Here is a 21,880-nt window from a genome sequence, read left to right on the forward strand (position 1 = left end):
CCTCTCACTTCAGTAGCCACTGCCCTTTTTTGCCTGTGTGCTCCAGCTGGGAAATTCCAGCCTTCCTCCAGGGTATGTCTACCCTTAAACTGCTACAGAAGCACAGTTGCAGCATTCCAGCCGCACTGCTGTAGCGCTTCAATGTAGATACTACCTGCACCAAAGGGAGGGGTTTTGTTGTCTGCATAGGCAGTTCACCTCCCCGAGAGGTGGTAGTTAGGTCGACAAAAGAATTATTCCATAAACTGTAGATGCTGTAGGTTAGATCAGCATAGCTGCATCTTAGTGTTGTGGATTTTTCACACCCCTGAGAGAGATAGCTATGCTGATGTTAGCTCCCAGTGTAGACCAGCCCTCAGTCAGGCTTCAGTGTAGAGAGTCCATTGTCATATATGACAGGTTTCAGAGTAGCAGCCGTGTTAGTCTGTATTCGCAAAAAGAAAAGGAGAGTACTTGTGGCACCTTAGAGACTAACAAATTTATTTGAGCATAAGAGTGCATCCGATGAAGTGAGCTGTAGCTCATGAAAGCTTATGCTCAACTAAATTTGTTAGTTTCTAAGGTGCCACAAGTACTCATTGTCATATAGTCTTTCAACTACTAGTGCAAAACCATGAAAGTTGATGGCCCTAGATTGCCCTGTGATGGCTTGTCAGCCATTGTCCCTAATACAAAATGGATGTTCTAATCCAAAATGGAGGGTACATTATTAAATGAAGGTTGGAATAGAAAATGGAGTTCACAGTTTGGTAGACACATCCAATTCTGTCACAGCCTGCTGTTTGACCATGGAAGAGTAACTTGAAAGTTATACTAGCAAAACTGTATAGTAGACCTGTGACCGGTGTATAGGGTTGCCAGCCCTCCAGGATTGGCCTGGAGTCTCCCAGAATCAGCATCGATCTCCCGATGACTGTTGAAAGCAATTTGGGAGATTTTAATAGGATATTTTAAGAAAATGACATTATGTCATGTTGGAAAAAAACAATCCCCCGGAATAGCTTCAGTCAAAGTTGGCAACCCTACGTGTTTATGAAACACAATCCAGATCAATATGTGTTTGTCACCAAACCACTTAGTTTCATTAATATTCAGGATTTTGTAGAGATAGGGTTCTCAGGATCTTTTTGGGGGTAATACAGGTTTTACAAAGAGATATAAATAAAGGTACTACCAGAAGGAAAGTAAAATCATACTTCTGTTTAAGCATCCATTTTTTTTTTTTTTTCCCCCAGTCTGGAGTGTTCTGCACAGCCTTTAAATGTGGATTTTAGTGTAACTTGGTTCCTTCAAGGAAAACTTAGGGGAACTGGAATTCATCAGCATGGATTTCTCAGTGTGCTTGTCGGTGGGACAGAAATCTAGAACAGGCAGAGAAAAAAGAAATGGAGGAGCTGGCACAAATTGCAAGTTAAATCATGAATATAAACTTAAATAGGTTGGCCTATGGGCAGATCTAACTGTTGTGGTTGATGACTAGGGATGATAGAAATGTTTAGGGAATCTTTCAGTAGAATTGTTTCAGCAGATTTTTACTGGCTCTCCTGCACCCCACACATTTTATGTGTGTGCATAAGGGGTACATGGTATTTCAATACAAAGGGGATCACTGAATTAAATATTTACTTACCACATTGTAAATTATTGTGCATGAATAACTAGGATCAGTGTGAAAATATGCAGGAGACTGGCAGAATCTATTCTGTATCCTGCTTGCCACTAAAACAGGGTAAAATGAAGAAGCAGTGTGGTCCATCAAATGTGGACTAGAGGTTCTGTTCTCAGCTGTTCTGTGACCTTGGGTAAATCACTTCACCTCTCTCTACTTAATTTCCCCATCTTAAAAATGGGAAGAGTAATGTTACTTATCTTTGTAAATCACTTTGAGTTCTACAGATGAGGAGTTCTCTATACAAGCATATCTTATTATTATTATTATTATTATTATTATTTATTTATTAATCAGATAAATATTTTTCCTTCTTAATGAGTAGGGATTGGCAATCCAATGAATGTGTAAAGTCTACGCTACTTCTATCCCATCAGCACTCCTCCTTATTTGTCTTCTCAGTCCTGCTCCGCCTTTGCTGACGAGGAAAACAGCAAAGGCAATCTCTCTCATTTTTGGCTTTTCAGTGCAGTTTTTTAATGTTCTTTTTTCCTCCAGTTCTTCTAACTTCTAAAATGATAAGCGGGGAGAAGGGGGGGTGTTGCCCAAGTGCAACAGCTACTGTGGCACAATATGAGCCTTCATTGTGGGTATCTTCTGCTCTTACTGGGATAACAGCCCAGAATGTCAAGATACGGTGCTGACTTCTGTTGGCAGATCAAAGTACCAGGCTGCTTCACCATTACCAGTCAATGCGGCCTATAGTAGAGCTTCCTGGTAAGAGTCATTAGATCTAGGCTCTACAAGGGCAGTAGAGGACAGTTTCCACCACCCACATGCCAGGTGCAGACAATTTCCAAGATCTTTCCTTTCCAGGAGCTTTAGGTTGGGCAAGGAGTATCCAGGTCCTGGAATAATTTCATGCTTAAACAGCTATTTGGTAAGATTCATTCTGAACCCTCACCATTTATGCCTTCTCATCTCAAAGCTGTATAAGAAGAGCGTGCAGTAATGTAGTGATGTAGTCACTGAAGCTGCTTGAGTACATTTTCTCTGCCATCATGGGCCTTAACAGTATGAGGTTCCTTGTGGCTCTCAACTAATGTTGGTGATTCAGTGCTCACAAGTTACGCCAACATACAGCGACCACTGTAATTTAATCGCTGTTGCATGTCCACACTGTGCTCCTTGTGTTGGTGGAGCGCGTCCACACTGTGCTCCTTGTGTTGGTGGAGCGCATCCACAACAGCAGCTCTTGCATCGACCCAGAGAGCAGTGTACTGTGGGTAGCTGTCCCACTGTGCACCTGGCTGCAGGGTGTTTTGGGAAGGGTTTGCAATGCCTCATGGGGGCAGGTACAGCATCATGTGATGTTTTCTCAATCCCATCATTCCATGGGTACTAGATTGGCAGCGGCTTTTCAATTGAAGGGGGAGTGAGTGGGGGGAAGGGTGTGTTGGGAGAGTGTCTGTGTGTGTGTGTTGGGGTTGGAGGTATGTGTATGTGAGAGACACTGTGTGGGGGACGGGGGACAGTGAGTGTGTTGGCACACTGTCTCTTTAAGTTCAAACACCAACTGGAAGCAACCAATCGTGTGGCAGAAGCTGGTGCACAGACAACTGGTGTCCCCGTCTCACCCAGCTCAGGGTAGACCGGTACAGCAGCAGGGGGAGGTGGACAGTCTGCCTTCCTCCTTGGCTCTGAACAGAAGTCTCTTCCCCCCCACCCCCAAGCAGCAGCCTGCCATGCCTGCCTGTCGCTGCCTAGTGCCGGGGAGAGCAGAATTCTGCATTAATGTTTTGATTCCGTGATTCCCTCCAAGTTCTCCCACAGTCTCCTCTCCCCACTGACCAAGGAGATCCACCCCCTCCCCTGTAGTCCAGGCAGGAGTGTGTTTGCTGCTGGGAATTGGCATGCTCAGCTGGGCAGTAGCTGTGTGAGTTCTCCATGCTGAGCAGTTTCAGAACTTCCTGGGGCTTTGAAAGGGGAGGGGTGCATGCCCATATAGCTTGATGCAGGGCAGTGGAGTTCAAAACAGTGAGCAGGGAGGTCACAGTGGGCATTGTGGGATACCTCCTGAAAGCCAGTTACTACGATGAAACAAATGTGTCTGCATTGATGCTTTGTCGATCTAACTTTTCCGCAAAAAGCTCTATACCTCTCGTCAAGGTGGTTTTATTTTGTTGGCAAAGCAGGACAGTTTTGTCAGCGGGAGGAGCATTGTACTGTGTACACCTTCATTGTTTTGTCGACAAAAGCTGCCTTTTGCTATCAAAACTTTGTAGTGTAGACCAGGCCTTCGTGTCCTTTCATTTAGACTAGAGCCAGGAGATTTTTCAATCTGCAGTGGCTTTCCATTTTTAAGGAGGATTTTTTTTTAAGGATCAGGTGGATTCAGCTTTCTAAGGCAATTCGCTGAGCAAAGCAGGCTTTCTGGCAGAAGAGTTTCTACATCCTTCTCCAAGAGGGGAACGTTTTCCTGGCAGATATGACTATTACAGATTTTGGTTTTTCAGGTACTAGAGGTGGACTTCTCTGTTTTGGGCACATTTGGTCTTCCTTGTAAAAGGAAGTCAGTTCAGATCTGAGAGACCTGATGAGATTTCTGTATTCTTGGAGATGGGTGGTAGAATTCTGAGAGAACAGGTTTTTTTATATCCACTCGATTTCACTAGTAACCTTGACAGAAAGAGGGTTCAAGTGGTATGAAGATCTCTTAATTGTTCCTCCCACCCATAACTAGTACCAGTTTTCTTTACTTCATGCTCTTGGAGCAGGATATACTTTGTTAATTGGCATTCGCAGACTAATTTAGTATAGCTGATCTCCTTAGAAATGAAGCAGTTAACAATGCTTGGCATTCAAATGATTGTAATTAAGCTTCAAAATAAATGCCCTATTAACAAATAAAACTTACTCCTTTTTGACGTTTGTCTCGCTGCCTGACAGCAGACTCTACAGCAGTTGTTTTACGGTGTGAAAAAAAATTCTTTGCAGTCAGGACTAGATGCTCTTTAAATGAAATCTTAGATTCTAGAGAATATAACAAAATTTGCAGAAAATGTAATGCCCTCAAGTGTCTGCTGTCCTTACACATGTAACTCAGATACTCATTGATTTTGTTAGAATCACAGTGTAAAGTTACTTCTAAGATTTCATCTGTCTGGATTCAAAATTCATTGTCAGTTTTGGTCAGTCAAATTCTACCCATGTCCTACTATATGTTACTTCGTTTAGTCTTTGGTGTGTATGATGCAGACTGTGCAGACATCTAACTGTATGAAGAAGTTGCTGTAAAGTAGATATGTGCACCATATCTAGTGACTCTGTCAAGAACAGTATTGCTTTATTTCTTTTGATTCTTTTTATGGGAAAAAGCTGTTGGAGCCATGTGTAATTTCTTGATCAAATTCGGAGACTGCTCTTTCATCATTTTTTGCCTTAATACAAGTGCAGTTAATGAGAACTCGGGGGTACAGAGAGAGAACAATTTCTTCAGTTTAAGCAAAGGATAACTTTGCTTTGCAAATATACATGCATTATAAGAACAATAACCTGTTCTCACTGTTGTATGAAATAGTATTGTAAGTCTGGTCTTCATTTTTTTTTATTGCGGAATATTAGTATTGCACATCATGTTTTCTGACTTCTTTGGCAGAGTGTGGGAGGGAAAGGGACTTCGGACTTTGTAGAACCCATTGTTTTTAGTGCATTCCTGTTCTGAAGGTACAGCTTCTCTTCTCTGTCCCATCCAATTTGAACTCCTCAAAAATGTTAGTGGTGATCTCTCTAGCCATATTTAATTTTTGAAAAATAAATGAAATGCCTCCTTGCATTCCAGCTAATGGTATTTCTTTAGAATCACAAATCTAAGGTCGATTACGAGCCAGGTTATGTAAAAAGGCTTTGCCTATAGGTGTTTCCTAGCAACTCTACCAAGAGAATGCATTGCAAATCAGAGTTTCCATTTCTTTTTAGGAATGTTAGGGTCACTTAATTCACTCAACCAAAGACTAAAAATAAGGGGGAAATGAAGGTAATTGGGAAATTAGAAATGAGACACAACCCTACTAACCATTGGCTTTAGTCAACCAACTACTTAATTGGTTTTCAACCTGTAGTCTGTGGACCTCTGGGAGTCCACAGACGGTCTAAGATTTCCAAAGGGGTCCGCAAATGAAAAAAGATTGAAAACCACTGGTCTAGTTGAAATTCTTGCGTAATGGCAATTTTTCCAAGTGGAAAAAATAAGCTATCAGTCTTAGTCTTCTTTGAAAACAATTACAGTAGAACTTTGCTAATTCTCACACTTTACAGTTCTTAAATGAGTGTCACTTCATTTCTTGGCCCTATTGGTATAAATTACAAGTCTACAATTTGAATAGCTCTTGGAAAATATTTATTTTTTAATATATCTGGCTCAAAGCTGAGCCATATTAGGAATTTTGCTTCAATGATGATATAAAAAATATAGTTATTGTCACATTACGTATCTTAAACACCTAGGACTTTTAGTTATGACTTTACTTCTGTTTCATCTGTGGAAGTAATTACATGTAATGCTACTTTTAATATTAAATATATTGCATGAGTTCTCAAATATATATACTATTACTATGTTTCATTCACAGAGCTCTACCTAGAGGGCAAATACCTATTTCCACTATGAAACATTACTTACCATTCTTTTTATGGGTTTATATCTTGGCCTAAGTTGCATAATCTTACAGCACCCAAAAATGTGCTAAGCATTTCACAATACAAATAAGAGGACACAGTCTCTGACCAGAAGAGTTTTAAAAACTGGGACACGATGCTACAAAAAGAGGGCAACCTGTACGTTGGGAGGTGGGTGGGGGGTGGCAGAGATGGGAGACTATCAAAATATTATGTGGCTATTCAGAAAAGCCTAATGCACAGCATAATGGTTCAAGATACTCTTATATTTTTAAAAATAGCTGAATGTTATGGTTACCTTTCTTGTGTGCGTCTTTGTAGAAGTGGGTCTTAAGGAGGGATCTGAAAGAGGAAAGGGCCTTGTGGACCAACTTGGAATTTACTTTAACAAGTAATAAATGAATCAAGGGTTTGAATGCAGACTTCTATACAATAACTAGTTAGTTTGAATCAGTCGTGTAAAATAGTAATGAAAATTTACCAGCTGAGGCACAAAATTATTTTCCACACCTTTACCATGATTAAAAAAAAATTGCAAAAGGGTGAATAGGATTCACTAAGGCTGACTTCAGTTATTTGAGCAATTAATTTTTGAATGGTCAGACTCCCGCTTAGTAACAGATACACTCCACTGAAAAAGATTTGTTACTTTAAATTACAAGTAAATTCATTGCTCGTGAAAGATGCTGGATTCACAACAGTGGGCAACTGAAATCCCCTGTTCAGAACAGGTACAGTACAGGCAATAATTCAGGATTCTCTCCGGGCTCTCACTCTCCTCTGCCCCTCCTCCCCCGGAGTGTCACAGCACAGTAGTGAAGGACTAGGAAACATGGTCCACTCAGTCCTTGGCTTCTAATCAAAGATGCCAGTAGTAATGCAGTTATTTTGGTCTGCATCTTGTTCTATGAGGAATGGACTAGGATAATCTAACTGGGTAATTATAATGGGAAAGGTTTTGATTTTAATGGGAGGCAATATTGCCTAGTTATTATAGGTTGGTTAGGGCACCCGTCTTCCATTCCCAACTTGGTAACTAAATTGTTGAAACCATCGATATGTCACTTAACCTCTTGGTCTCTATTTTCCTCAGTTGTAAAATAGATATACTTCAGGATGCTGTCACTAAATGTTCGTAAAGTGTTTTGAGATCTTAAAATTAAAGTGCTATGTAAGGGTGAAGTTTTAGTGTTGTTTTTTAAAAATAAATGTACCTTCTGAAAAGTAGCTGTGCATACATAAGTACTTTAGTGAAATTGTTTTAGTACTTTAGTCTCATTCAAATTTAAATCTTCTAAAGCTACATCAATAATCTTAACTTGTATAGCATTCAGTTGATCCACTTGAATTTACACAGTATCTATGTCAAACAAGTCATGATGTTTGTGGTAGTATTATTACTAGGGGTTTCTTTAAACGTGTTACTTAGAGGAAATTAAATACAAAAGTCTATTGAAATATCTTTGAATTTCCTTGTTTGTGGTTTGAAAATAGACCATTAGTATTATGTTTTCATTCTGTCCTTGTCATTCCATTGTTGCTAATACTCTTTACAAGTGAGTTAACTCTGTCATCCCTGAAACACTTTAAACACAGTAGAAATATTTATAGACAGGCAAACATCTTTACACTAAAAGAAAAGGAGGACTTGTGGCACCTTAGAGACTAACAAATTTATTTGAGCATAAGCTTTTGTGAGCTACAGCTCACTTCATCGGATGCATTCAGTGGAAAATACAGTGGGGAGAGTTATATACACAGAGAACATGAAACAATGGGTGTTACCATACACACTGTAAGGAGAGTGATCAGGTAAGGTGAGCTATTACCAGCAGGAGAGCGGGGCGGGGGGGGGGGGGGGGAGGGAAGACCTTCTGTTGTGATAATCAAGGTGGGCCATTTCCAGCAGTTAACCCGGGGGGGGGGGGGAATAAACATGGGGAAATAGTTTTACTTTGTGTAATGACCCATCCACTCCCAGTCTTTATTCAAGCCTAAGTTAATTGTATTGAGTTTGCAAATTAATTCCAATTCAGCATTCTCTCGTTGAAGTCTATTTTTGAAGTTTTTTTTGTTGAAGAATTGCCACTTTTAGGTTTGTAATCGAGTGACCAAAGAGATTAAAGTGTTCTCCGACTGGTTTTTGAATGTTATAATTCTTGATGTCTGATTTGTGTCCGTTTATTTTTACGTAGAGACTGTCCAGTTTGGCCAATGTACATGGCAGAGGGGCATTGCTGGCACATGAAGGCATATATCACATTGGTAGATGTGCAGGTGAACGAGTCTCTGATAGTGTGGCTGATGTGATTAGGCCCTATGATGGTGTCCCCTGAATAGATATGTGGACACAGTTTGCAACGGGCTTTGTTGCAAGGATAGGTTCTTCAGATGTTCTTGTCAACTGCTGGAAATGGCCCACCTTGATTATCACTACAAATGGTTTTTTCCTCCCCGCTCTCCTGCTGGTAATTACTCACCTTACCTGATCACTCTCCTTACAGTGTGTATGGTAACACCCATTGTTTCACGTTCTCTGTGTATATAAATCTCCCCACTGTATTTTCCACTGAATGCATCCAATGAAGTGAGCTGTAGCTCACGAAAGCTTATGCTCAAATAAATTTGTTAGTCTCTAAGGTGCCACAAGTCCTCTTTTTCTTTTTGCGGATACAGACTAACACGGCTGCTACTCTGAAACCTATCTTTACACTAAATGTCCTTGCTTTTTTACCTTTTAATATAGTGGGTTATTTATATTAGTTTTTGAATGAAAATGTTTCCACTTCCCATGGTTTAGACACTTTTGAAATTTTACCATAGAGTTTTCTGCAAATTGGGTCTGGTTCCCACATAATCTGTAAATTGTATTAATAGGAAACTTACATAGTGTGACAATCCACAGCTTTTTCTTGGGAGCCATTTTTGACCTGCACTAGCACTTATATATTTGGAAACCTTGTCTGTTCTAGGTTTATTTTCTGAAAAACTTCACACCGTTGCTAATGCCAAATTCAGCTCCACCAGCAGTGTTGTTAACAGTGGGAGCCCTAGTGTAGGCAAGATGCTGGAGGCTGTCTGGACTTTGATTTAACAGCTGGTGCACCAGTGTAAATACCAGGACATTTTTCTGAAAAGGCCAGTATGTAGACAGTCAAAAGAAGCAAACTTTGGAAGGAGTGTGTGGTGAGGGTTTGGGGGGAAGAGGGTTGTCAGATACCTAACTATAGTTCTGTAATCACAGTCCACACACATTTGTGGTTTATGAAAATGTCATTGTCAGTCTTGTTATAACTTAATAGAAATTGGTACTGATCTTATGATAGAATTAAAAGAGAACCTATTTTTTAAATAGTATTTTTGTAGATGTCTTATTAATAAGGCTGTGATTTAGTCACGGAATCCATAACTTCGAAAGATCTCCGTGACCTCAGCCAGCACTGGTGGGGAGCTGCAGGGTCCCTGCCACCTGTGGAGGCAGGCAGCTGCCCGGCCTCTGTGGGTGGCAGTGGGGAGCCCCGCAGCTTCCCGATGCTGCTCCCTTGCCGCGCCCCCCCCCAACCCTCCCAGGGGCAGCAGGGAGGACCTGGCAACAGGGGGAATCCCCACTGGTCCCCTGCGGGCGGCAGTGGGAACCCATGCAGTTTGGAACCACCAGCTGAGGGGGACTCTGGAGCTCCCAGCCCTCCTTCCCGCACACCCGCAGCTGCCCAGGCTACCCATTTTGTCACTGGTATTTTTAGTAAATGTTAGGGACAGGTCACGGACTTCCGTGAATTTTTTACTAAAAATATGCGTGACAAAAACTTAGCCTTACTTATTAATCATCTCAAATTCCAGAGATGACACTTAAGTAAAGATGAGCAAGAGTTAAAACTATATCTACAGATGTATCAAAAGCCAAGTGACATGGTTAAAAACGACACTACTTTTTTTTAGTGGAGCTGGGATAGATTTTGGCCCTATGATGGGGTTATTAGTTTACAAGAGCAGAAATGTGTATCATTCAAACAAAATAATATTTTATTGAATTGTTTTCCACTTAATCACACAGCGTATCTAGATAATAGCTACCAACAGTGAAACCTGCTAGCCCTCTAAAGTATTCCAGTCACAACAAACATTACTGTTACAGTTCACTGAAACAAGCTCTTCGCCTCTGATAATTCTTTAGTTCTTAAAAAAAATGAAATTCTCTTTTCTTGAAAAAAAGAAAAGGGTGGGGGTACACTTCCTTTAATCTCTAGTACCCAGAAAAGGTATCTATAATGTCTGAAGAAAAGAGACATTTTTCAGATTTCTACCACTTGTACCACTACCATCCTCCAATGCAAATGCCCCATTGTTGTACTTCAGGATATGACTTAATGGTTGTACAATTCTTTGCTGTTACAGTGATAGCAACAGCACATAAACTGAGGATTCCAGTATCCACAAACCTGCTGAGGCTGTGGATCTAACTGTTGCCTTGTGGGTTGGATGAGCTCTTAATTCTGGTTGTTAGGGAATTCAGGAATCTCTGTAGCTTCAAAAGTACCAAATTTAGCCTTTCCTTTTTACAGTTGATCTGAAAATTAGTTCATAAACTTTCCCAGTCAGTAACAGACAATGGAGTTAGAATTAATTTACAAATAGTTTCTCCCTTATTTACCTGTGACAACCTCAGTGTAGGGCGCTCTGTCTCCCCCTCAGTGTTTGATTGCCTCAAACTGCATTACTCTAGGTGGTTGGTGACCTCAGCAATTGTTGAAAGAGAAACATAGAACCCTGAAATGGACTCTAAGTAAAGTCTTCAGTGCACATTTTAATGGTAAAGAAGTCTGCTGACTACAGTCTTTACTGATATCTTTAATTGCTTGTCAACCACTCAAATCAAACTCAGATATATGGAAAATGGAGTAGCACTGAACCCAATGTGCTCAATATTCTGCACCAGAAACTTCTCTGTGAGAACAGAGGTTCTTTCCCTGACTCCGTATCACAATGTGGTGGTGATGTGATAGGGTTATTTTAAAAATTTTAAGTGTATCTAAGAGCGCAGTGTGGGCTACCCAAAATCTTGAGCGAAATGTCATTGAACATGTAACCAGTTCACTTTTCTGCTGTTGGATATATAGCTAAGAAACCTGCTATAGGTTGATTTAAAAGAAGTCTCTCAAAAAAACAAAATTCTTTGGAGCCCTGATTTCTCAACTTCCAGATGAGCTAGTATCCATATGCACAAAAGAGTGGACTGCATTTGTAAGAGCTTTGACACAGTAGGTAAATTTTACACTAAATGGAAATATTTTTTAAAGTTGTCCCCAGGTGCTGCTTGGTTCGACTTTTTTCTTTTCAGCAGTCATTGCATCAACTCTTCTGTTGAGTGTTCACTTTAAAGTTTGACAACATCTAGTTTTCACAGCCCACCTCATTTTAAGAACAAACCGGAGAGAAAATGTACTAGTTTTTCTTAAGAAATGGTGACAGCTCTTTATGTTCCATGATGTGGGTGAAGTAAGAATATATTACTGAGAATTAAAAATGCAGCTCTTCATGAGACCAAACATATTTTGACTTAAACTTCTTTTCCCCTTATTACTTTCTTTTTCAATAGAAACTATGTTCCAACTTCCTGTCAACAACCTTGGCAGTTTAAGAAAAGCCCGGAAAACTGTGAAAAAAATACTTAGTGATATTGGTTTGGAATACTGTAAAGAACACATAGAAGTAAGTATGACATCTGACTTGGCTTTCTGGTTTGAATTGAGGCACTTGGATTCAATTTTCTGCTGAAATATTTATTATAGAGATTTCATAAAAACATTGTATTAGCTACCACCACATCAGATTTTTTTCGGGGTCCCTATACGTTTCTGATAGACCTTTAAGGACCTTCAGTTTTACCCCTTCACTTTACCTCAGGGGTTGTGACCTCCAGATGAGAATGAGTTGTGTGGGGTTCTGTTACAGAATTACTGCCATCTAGAAGAGTCATTCTTAAATGGTTACTAGGAGTTGCTGCTGAAGCAAGTCACACACTTTTAAGCCTCATCTAAACTGGGATGTAAAGGTGTAGTGTTAGCTAACGTGCTTGGGCTTTAACTGTCTAGTTTGGCATGTGTTGAAGGCACTGGGCTTTGTCTGTGCTAGACTTTTAAAATGTGTTAGCAGGTGCTAGCTCTTGTAGTAAAATGACACCTTTAAATCCTAGTCTAGACAAGGCCTTAGAGCCTGCTGTCCTAGGGGCCAAGAGATGAACTGAGATTTTTACAGGTATTTCAGTGCAGAACAGTGGGTTACTATGTTAAGGACTGCCTTCTATAATGGCTTAAGTTGATATTTAAGACATATTCTGCTATTAATCTTACTGACAAACTTTAAGATATTGCTTATCAAAAACCTTTTTCCTGAAATGAATACCCTGTAAGATCACCTTTCCACTCATCTGCTCTATGGCTCTTCAGCACCCTATAGGTAGTAACCTTCTGCGTTTTGTTCTAGTTTTAAACTAGCTCCTCTTCTTCATGTTGTTGTTCCAGATAAAATGAGTGTTCATCCCTTTTTGTTTGGGGTCAATTACTTTGAATAAGTGTGGGTTGAATAATAGGCTTCAGGGTAAAATTTCCAAAGGAGTTTGAATCCAAATTTCAAAAGTGATTTAGGCCTGAGTCCCATTGGCTTTCAGTAACACTTTGGGATTAAGAGTACCTTAGGTGCTTTCAAAACTTGGGACTTAAGGTGCTTTTAAGAACTTCAACTAAGTCCCTCGGCCAAGATTTTTAAAAATAGAACCGGTGGTCCATCTTTAAACACACATCTGATTTTAAAAAAATACTCAACATTGATCTCAGTGGGAGCTGTCAGGTGCTGAACACTTTTGAAAATCTTGAAAGTCGGACTTGGACTGACTTCAGGATTTTATTTTTGAAAATCTTGGCCCTCGGTTATTTAGTGTCTTTGAGCCTGTACTTTTCAGAATTGCTTATTTGGAACCGCTAATTCTTTGGGAACCCACCTTTTTTGGCCAAGGGAAACTTTAGTTGAAATGTACAAGATGCATTTTTACAATTTTCATGAGGGGAAATTTTCCCTTGGTTAATGATCTCTTGTACTACTTGTGGGTAGTTCTTGGTGGACACAGGGCTGTGTGGGTGTCTTCATGAGTAATTAATGGGGAGCAATTGGTTTTTGTTTTTGATGTTTCTCTGTCTTCCCATCCACCCTTTTCCAGGATTTTAAGCAGTTTGAACCTAATGACTTTTATTTGAAAAACACTACATGGGAAGATGTAGGATTGTGGGATCCATCGCTTACAAAAAATCAGGTTAGTAATGGTTCCACAGAATCTCACCTCAGATCCTGAAGGCAGTAACTTTCAAATGGTGTTTTGCACAATTATACCAATTTCTTTTGTTGTATTTTACCAGTTTTAATGGTGGCTTTTATAATCTACTTAAAGGATTATTAGAAGGGTGCTTTTGTTGTACAAGTAATAATCCTAGTCTTGATTGGGTTAAACATGCTGAGGGCCAGTTATTTGAATGAGGAACTTCACTATTGAGAAATTTTAAGCACCTGTTCTATTCTTTAGTTGAAGAAGAAGAAGAAAAAAAAGTTGCCATCCTTGTTTTCCAGCTCAGCACAAACTCACCAACCCTCTAGTTAAAAGTATAACTATTTGTACAGACTGTTTCTACAAGATTTGCTTCACCTCTCCCTAATTCAGTTCCACCATCTGTTTTCATGATGAATTCAGAAAAATATTAAGTAGAATAAATCCAACTGCTGCTTTCTCCAGTCATAGCTTTCAGCTGTCTGCTACATCTCTGAGGACTTGGTGATAACCCATCTGTGTCAGAGCCTGTTCAGTTTAGGCACACAGTTAAATACAGCAGAATGGAGCGGCAGTGTTGTTGGATATCTTATTTATTCTTTTCTAGATGTTTCTGAATTGACTATAAAGCTAAGGAGGTTTGAACTGAGCTAGGAGAAATGGAGGAAAAGAAATGTAACTGTGATAGTGACTTCTGTCTTATTCCACTGACTAAAGAAATTTAACAGAAGCCCTTCACTTTGGTTCTATGATAACCTCTACTTTTAGTATAATATTTAATAAAATAAGCAGTGAAACAATGACAGGTGAACATTTCACTTATGAAATCAGGTGGTATAAGTATCAGGTATTGCTCACCTCTGGAAACAGGATGCTTATATTTGATGGATCACTGGTCTGGTATTTGTAAAACCAAACTTCCTTTATTGCTATGCGCCTGATGTGCATCACTATGTTCTTCCTGCTTCTAATAAATTCAACAAAAAGATTTGTCACATCAAAGCAGACAGCTCTTAATTCTGTGGCCTGTTTCCAGCAATGGCCAATATGTGAGGCTTCAGAAGGTGGCCAGAAATACACATAGCTCACTACTCACTTGTACAGAGGGGGAGAGTAATTCATTCCTTAACTTCAGGGGATGCACTTGCACCTTGAAGCTTCACTTGCATAGCTTCACTTGTATAGCTGTGAATGTTGTTCATAGTTAATTCAATTGGTCATGTTTTATATTTAATGTTAAATTATTTTGAAATGCCAGGCTGACTTCAAAGATAGACACGAATCACGTACAGTTTAATTTCAGTTTGAAGTGTAACAGTTGACACTGCATCAGAAACCCTTTCAAAGCTGCTACAATTTAGAGGGAGCAAGGGGTCTATGAAAAGCACTATGAAAGAGCTAGGTGGTATTATATAAAAGAGTAGAATTTTTCAAAAGCCTTTTTTTTTCTTTTCCCCGTGATCCATGGTGAGTTTTGAAAAATTTACAATTTAGCTTTGGTCAGTAGAAAAAGTTGGTTGCTTGTAGCTCTACTTCTCAGGTATCGCTGATAGGATGATTATATTATCTAAATTAAACATTACAGTTAAATAATGCCTTTTGGGATCTGATTTATGTTTCATGAAGAGTATTCCTTCTGCTTCATTCCAAATTCGCAAAATAACTTCTGCATCATAGTTTGCATGTTCATCCCCCACCGCCTATGTTACATTGTTTCAGTTGTGCCCTGATTAATGTTGCTTTAATCTGTGTGGAAGCAACAGGACTGAGGAGCTAAACTGCTCAGTTCTGCTCCATTCTCAAAAGTGAGTAAGATATTATAATACAAAAAGAGGCACTAGGCTTGTATGGCTATGACACTAGAAGTGGCAGTTAAAAATACCTATTTCAAAATACTGCACCAATTTAGAAAGCTTTTAAGGACAGTATTAAAAGAAAATTGTTAATTGTTGCTAATGACTGGATTAAAGCACATTGAAATATCTAAAAATATCATTTTGTGAAGTACTTTTTTGGCCTGAAAGCCTCATTCTGTGAGCTTGCCAACTAATAGTACATTACAGTTTTTAACAGCCAAGCTCACATCTTCTGGCAAAAGATGTTGGTAAAGTCTCTGTTCCATGCAACCTGACAGGCAGCATTGTTTCCATTCCCTTACTAAAAAAGAGTGATTTCTTTATGAATTAACCATAAACATGACACACTGGGCTATGCTTTCAAAGTGACCTCTAAATTGGCACTTTTCATTTTACATGTGCAGTCTGGTAATTAAACTTCTAATTACCTGATTTATAGGCCAAAAAATGTGAATGCCAAATTAATGGCAGATTTGAAGCTGGTCTAACCCATTGTAATGGTCTCTGAGATGAGCTGAAATTCCACATTGTCCATGCTGCTAGTGCAAAATGTCTTGTTAAAAAAAATGTGTGTTTTGATATCTAGTTTTTGTTTTGTTCTTTGTTTTAAGGACTATCGGACAAAACCCTTTTGCTGCAGTGCATGTCCATTTTCGTCGAAGTTCTTTTCAGCCTATAAAAGTCACTTCCGGAATGTTCATAGTGAAGATTTTGAAAATAGGATTCTTCTTAATTGTCCCTACTGTACTTTCAATGCGGACAAAAAGACTTTGGAAACGCACATTAAAATATTTCATGCTCCAAATGCCAATACACCGAGTGGAGGCATCAGCACTTTTAAAGATAAAAACAAACATGATAGCCTTAAACCTAAGCAGGCTGACAGTGTAGAACAAGCTGTTTATTATTGTAAGAAGTGCACTTACCGAGATCCTCTATATGAAATAGTTAGAAAGCACATTTACAGGGAACATTTTCAGCATGTTGCTGCACCTTACGTAGCAAAGGCAGGTGAAAAGTCACTCAACGGTGCAGTTCCCTTAAGTTCCAGTACCCGAGAGGAGGGTAGTATTCACTGCAAACGATGCCTTTTTATGCCGAAGTCATATGAAGCTTTAGTACAGCATGTTATTGAAGACCATGAACGTATAGGATATCAGGTTACAGCAATGATAGGGCACACTAATGTAGTGGTTCCAAGATCCAAACCTTTGATGCTAATAGCTCCAAAACCACAGGATAAAAAGCCTATGGGACTGCCTCAAAGGATGGGTCCCCTTTCCCCTGGGAATGTCCGATCTCTTCCATCACAGCAGATGATGAATCGACTTACTATACCAAAGCCTACATTAAATTCCGCAGGAGTGAATATGATGTCAAATGTTCACCTACAACAGAACAATTATGGAGTCAAATCAGTACCACCAAGTTATGTTGGACAGCCGGGGGGAAGGCTAAACTTAAGTGGTAATGCACCAGTTTCTATTCCACAACAGTCTCAAACAATGAAACAGTTTTCACCTAGTGGAAATGGAAGGCCTTATACCCTTGGAGGGGAGCAGAGATCTCAGACTCCAGCAAGGTACTCTCTTCAGTCTGCCAATTCATCTTCTCTTTCATCAGCCCAGTTGAAACAAACGTCATTATCTCAGTCTCAGGCAGCATCAAGAGTATTAGGTCAGTCTGGCTCAAAGCCTCCTGTGGCTGCTACAGGTCCTTCTGCTGTCAATACTTCATCGACACAAAAATGGAAAATTTGTACAATCTGTAATGAGCTGTTTCCTGAAAACGTGTACAGTGTTCACTTTGAAAAGGAGCACAAGGCTGAAAAGGTGCCTGCAGTAGCTAACTATATAATGAAAATACACAATTTCACTAGCAAATGTTTATACTGTAATCGCTATTTACCAACTGATACGTTGCTTAATCATATGTTAATCCATGGACTGTCTTGTCCATACTGCCGTTCAACTTTCAATGATGTTGAAAAGATGGCTGCTCATATGCGAATGGTTCATGTTGATGAAGAAATGGGACCTAAAACTGATTCCACTTTAACCTTTGATTTGACATTGCAGCAGGGTAGTCACACTAATATACATCTACTTGTAACCACCTACAATCTGAGAGATGCCCCTGCTGAATCTGTAGCTTATCATGCTCAGAATACTCCTCCCGTTCCTCCAAAACCACAGCCGAAAATCCAGGAGAAGGCAGATATACCTGTGAAAAGTTCTCCTCAAGCAGCAGTCCCCTACAAAAAAGATGTGGGTAAAACACTCTGCCCTCTCTGCTTTTCAATCCTAAAAGGACCTATATCTGATGCACTCGCACATCACTTAAGGGAGAGGCATCAGGTTATTCAAACAGTTCATCCAGTTGAGAAAAAGCTAACATATAAATGCATTCATTGTCTTGGTGTGTATACCAGTAATATGACTGCCTCAACTATAACGCTACACCTTGTTCATTGCAGAGGGGTTGGGAAGACCCAAAACGGCCAAGACAAAGCTAATGCGCCATCTCGACTAAATCAGTCTCCAGCTGTAGCACCTGTGAAACGTACTTATGAACACATGGAATTCTCTCTGATGAAGAAAAGAAAAATGGATGATGATGACTCACCATCTGCCTTTGAAGAGAAGCCTGAAGAACCTGTAGTTTTAGCTTTAGACCCTAAAGGTCATGAAGATGATTCTTATGAAGCCAGAAAAACATTTCTTACGAAATATTTCAATAAGCAACCGTATCCCAGTAGAAGAGAAATTGAAAAGTTGGCTGCCAGTTTATGGCTATGGAAATCAGATATTGCTTCACATTTTAGCAACAAAAGAAAGAAATGTGTTAGAGATTGTGAAAAGTACAAGCCTGGTGTGCTACTTGGTTTTAACATGAAAGAATTAAACAAAGTTAAACACGAAATGGATTTTGATGCTGAATGGCTGTTTGAAAATCATGATGAAAAGAATTCCAGAGTCAATGCTAGTAAAACTGTTGATAAAAAAATAAACCTAGAAAAAGATGAGGAAAGTTCTTCAGACAGTTACGAAAATATAGAAGAGGAATCTAATGAAAGCAATAGTCCATTTGGTCAACCAATTTCAGATGTTGGTCGTAAAACCTCTATTGATAGCATAATAGAGAATCCTGAAGACAGCATATCCAAGGAGACAGCTGATGAAAATCCCTTACAGTCTCCAGAGAAATCAGACCAAAAACAGGAGGAAGGCTCAAAATATGAAGAGATTCACTCTGCCAAGGAACCAATTAAACTGGTAGGTGATGCCTCAGATAGTGAAGGTGATCAAGAAGATCAAGATGATGCTGCTGAATGGAAAGATGGAGCTTCGCAGTCTGAAAGTGGACCTGGCTCTCAGCAAGTTTCTGACTTTGAAGACAATACATCAGAGGTGAAACCAGAAGTTTGGACAGATGAATCATCCCAGAGTGAAGATGCTGGTAGTAGTAAACCAGCTGCAGAAATAAAAGGGGTTGCATCTGAAAGTGATGAGGAGCAATCAAAATGGAAGAATAGTTCCTATGGAAAAGTAGAAGAATTTTGGTCTAAGGACCAGTCACAATGGAAAAATGCATCAGAAATTGAGGAGAGTTTGTCAAATCAGCAGATGGAATGGCAGAATAGCACAATTGACAGCGAAGATGGAGATCAGTTTGACAATGTGACTGATGGTGTAGCAGAACCAATGCATAGCAGCTTAACTGGTGTAGAGTTGAGTAGCCAGCAAGCATAAGCTGCTCAATTCAGAAGCATGAGTAAATATGCTTCAATCTACAACTGTCTAAATACTTTCATTTCAATATGACTGCTGAGCTTAATTCTAACTGGTACTGCCTTTTGAGTGCTAGGTCATCTGGCTAGTGGTTGATGTGGCCACTATTATTCCAGTGGTTATTCCTAAGTATGCTGTTGGCTAAATTTGCTTGAGAATACCTACTGTGATGAGCACAGTAACTTAATGTGAAAACAGATAAGCTGGTGGCTCCAGAATGCACACAAAGAAAAGCAGAGGTTTTCTTTATCTGCATTTTCAACATTTATTTCACTCTTCGATATGTTCAGTTGTATGTCTTTTTAAACATTACCCTTTTTCACATGGTAGTATAGGGCCAACATGAGCTACCAGTTCAATGTGTATAGTAGACTATGGGGAAATTGATTTTTTTTCATGTATCATTCTGAATAGTTGAAATGTATATTTGTACAGTCTTTTAGACCTATTCAAGTGAAGCTTATGAAATTGTTCTTGTGTACCCATCATAGATTTGTTTCTCTTTTTTAGTGTTGCCCTGCTGTGTAATAAATGCTGTATCTAGTTTACCTAGCAAAAGCTTGAAACTGCTATAGTATGAATTTTGACAAACTTAGTTTTTGCACATAACCTTGTACAATCTCAAAACTGAGGCCAGCAACATAAAAAATTATATCTGGACTCTATTGTATTATAGAATTTTCTTGTTCTGAATATCCTTGACATTACAACTGATGACAAATGTATTTCAGAGCCATTTTCTGAAATCTTTTAAGCTAAAAAAGAAAAAATCACATGCAAGAAACAAGTTTGCAGCTACTAATTTTGACACCTTTTAGATCTGTATAAAAGTGTATTGTGTTGAAGCAGCATACAGAAATAAAAATGCTGCATTTTGGATATTTAGTTTTATCTTTAGTTAACACCAACAAGGTGTTGTATTCATTTATACCATCTAATATATGACACACTGTTGTAGTATGTATAATTTTGTGATCTTTATTTCCCTTTGTATTCTTCATTTAAGCATCTAAATAAATTGCTGTATTGTGCTTAATGTAAACATTTGCTTTATTACTAGTGCCATATCGCTGTTTGGTAAATTGTGCTTCATTACATTGACCCCTGTAGAAAGAAGCTCTGGGGATTTGCTATGGCAAGTTTGTGTGGTGGTGCTGTTTCAGATCTACTGATTGCTTATGGGAAAATTTAAAACATTTTCTATTTAAGATCAACTTAACCAGTAAGTTAATAGCTTTCACCTTCCTCCTTTACTTATTACTAGGAACAGGAGCATATAAATAGACTTGCATTGCTTCACTAGTTCCATAAGCTTCAGGATCTAAAGGCACCCCCATAGTCATGTTTTTTCATTTCTTGTTCTTAATAATCAATTAAGTTAAAGTTCAAGCATACTGGAAGAATCTTTTCTACCTAGAATCTTTCAAGCTTTTTATATATTTGGAAGTGTGGGTAGTGGGGAAGGTGCTGACTACTTAAAACACAGATTTTTCTGTTATATGGAATACTCCCTTGGAAAAATGCAATTGTTTAGTTTTTCAGAAACCGAATAAATCCCATATACAAATGGCACAGTTTAGTAGTTAATGTTAGTCATTTTGATTGGTGGGGGTCAAACCAGTCTTCCAGTAGTATGGCAAGAACATACTGTAACAAAGATTTGCCTCTTGTCCTCAGAATGCATTCATGTAATCTTTCCTTGAAAAATCCAGATGTGCTTAGAGCAAGACTTTTGCATATCAGAGCAAATGAAAGCTTGATTTGCTGAAAGTATATATCCTAAAATATTGTGGTTTTGAATTTCTTGTACCTTTTCAGGGTTTTATATGTTAACCCAGAAAGGGTATGATCAGGATATATTGGCAGACTTTACAACCAGTGATAGATAGCAGATGAAAGTTAGTTAGGATATGATATGATGTGCCTAGGAAACAAAAGTCATCACTGTTTTACTACTTGCTTAACCTATCTACAGTTTTTCTGTGTGGAAGCTTTTCACAGTAGTGTAACTAAAGGAAATATTTTTAAATCCCCATTATGAAATGGATCTGAAGTTTAAAAGCATCTTGGGCAGAAATTTGAGTATATCTACATAATAAACAGGTAGGTCTAGAAAAGGACTGGTGTAACAAATAAGTGAGCCATGCAAGCCTACGCTGAAATTATTAATATGGTCTATGTATTTAAAATGTATTATACCTCTTCCCCAATTTTTGGTCACACTGACTTCTTAGGGGATGTCTACACAACAATAAAACACCTGTGGCTAACATAGGGTCAGCTGACCCAGGCTTGCAGAACTATACCATTACAGTGTAGATGGTTGGGCTGAAGTCTGGCTCTGGGACCTGCTGCCTAGGTGTCTGCACTGCAGTTTTGTAGCCCTACAGCCTAAGCACCACAACCCTGAGTCAGCTGTATTTTTATTGCTATGTAGACATCCTCTTAGCTTCACAGAGTGAGCTTTCACATGGATGATTGGTCGATCAATAGAAGCGGAAGTGATGACTGTTTCAAAGCAAAGACTTTTGATTGGATAATGGGTGGTGCATGTTTTCTCATTTTCTCTTTCCCTTCCAAGGTACCACTATGCACAAGAGGCTGCAGTTAAGTTTGTTCCCATTGGCTCCAG

General features: G+C 39.1%; 2 protein-coding genes across 11 annotated transcripts in view; one reads left to right on the top strand and one right to left on the bottom strand.

The window, feature by feature from the left end:
- The window catches only part of LOC102947588 (activity dependent neuroprotector homeobox), a 43,562-nt gene extending 23,283 nt beyond the window's left edge, over positions 1–20,279 (top strand). For all 5 annotated transcript variants that reach the window (XM_037877257.2, XM_007059748.4, XM_027822235.3 and 2 more), the window contains 3 exons: positions 11,883–11,995; positions 13,500–13,592; positions 16,069–20,279. In XM_037877257.2, coding sequence (XP_037733185.1) covers positions 11,883–11,995; positions 13,500–13,592; positions 16,069–19,209 — 3,347 coding nt within the window. In that variant the 3' untranslated portion in view covers positions 19,210–20,279. The remainder of the gene's footprint in view (positions 1–11,882; positions 11,996–13,499; positions 13,593–16,068) is intronic.
- Positions 10,287–21,880, bottom strand: part of BCAS4 (breast carcinoma amplified sequence 4) — a 77,079-nt gene continuing 65,485 nt past the window's right edge. For 2 of the 6 annotated variants that reach the window (XM_043527378.1, XM_043527375.1), the window contains one exon: positions 10,287–10,558. In XM_043527378.1, coding sequence (XP_043383313.1) covers positions 10,423–10,558 — 136 coding nt within the window. In that variant the 3' untranslated portion in view covers positions 10,287–10,422. Of the gene's footprint in view, positions 10,559–11,993; positions 14,569–21,880 lie in introns of those variants that run through there. The other 4 variants (XM_043527379.1, XM_043527376.1, XM_043527377.1 and 1 more) reach the window with 3 other exon arrangements.

The sequence above is a fragment of the Chelonia mydas genome, chromosome 13 (assembly GCF_015237465.2).
Source record: "Chelonia mydas isolate rCheMyd1 chromosome 13, rCheMyd1.pri.v2, whole genome shotgun sequence".
NCBI lineage: Eukaryota > Metazoa > Chordata > Testudines > Cheloniidae > Chelonia > Chelonia mydas.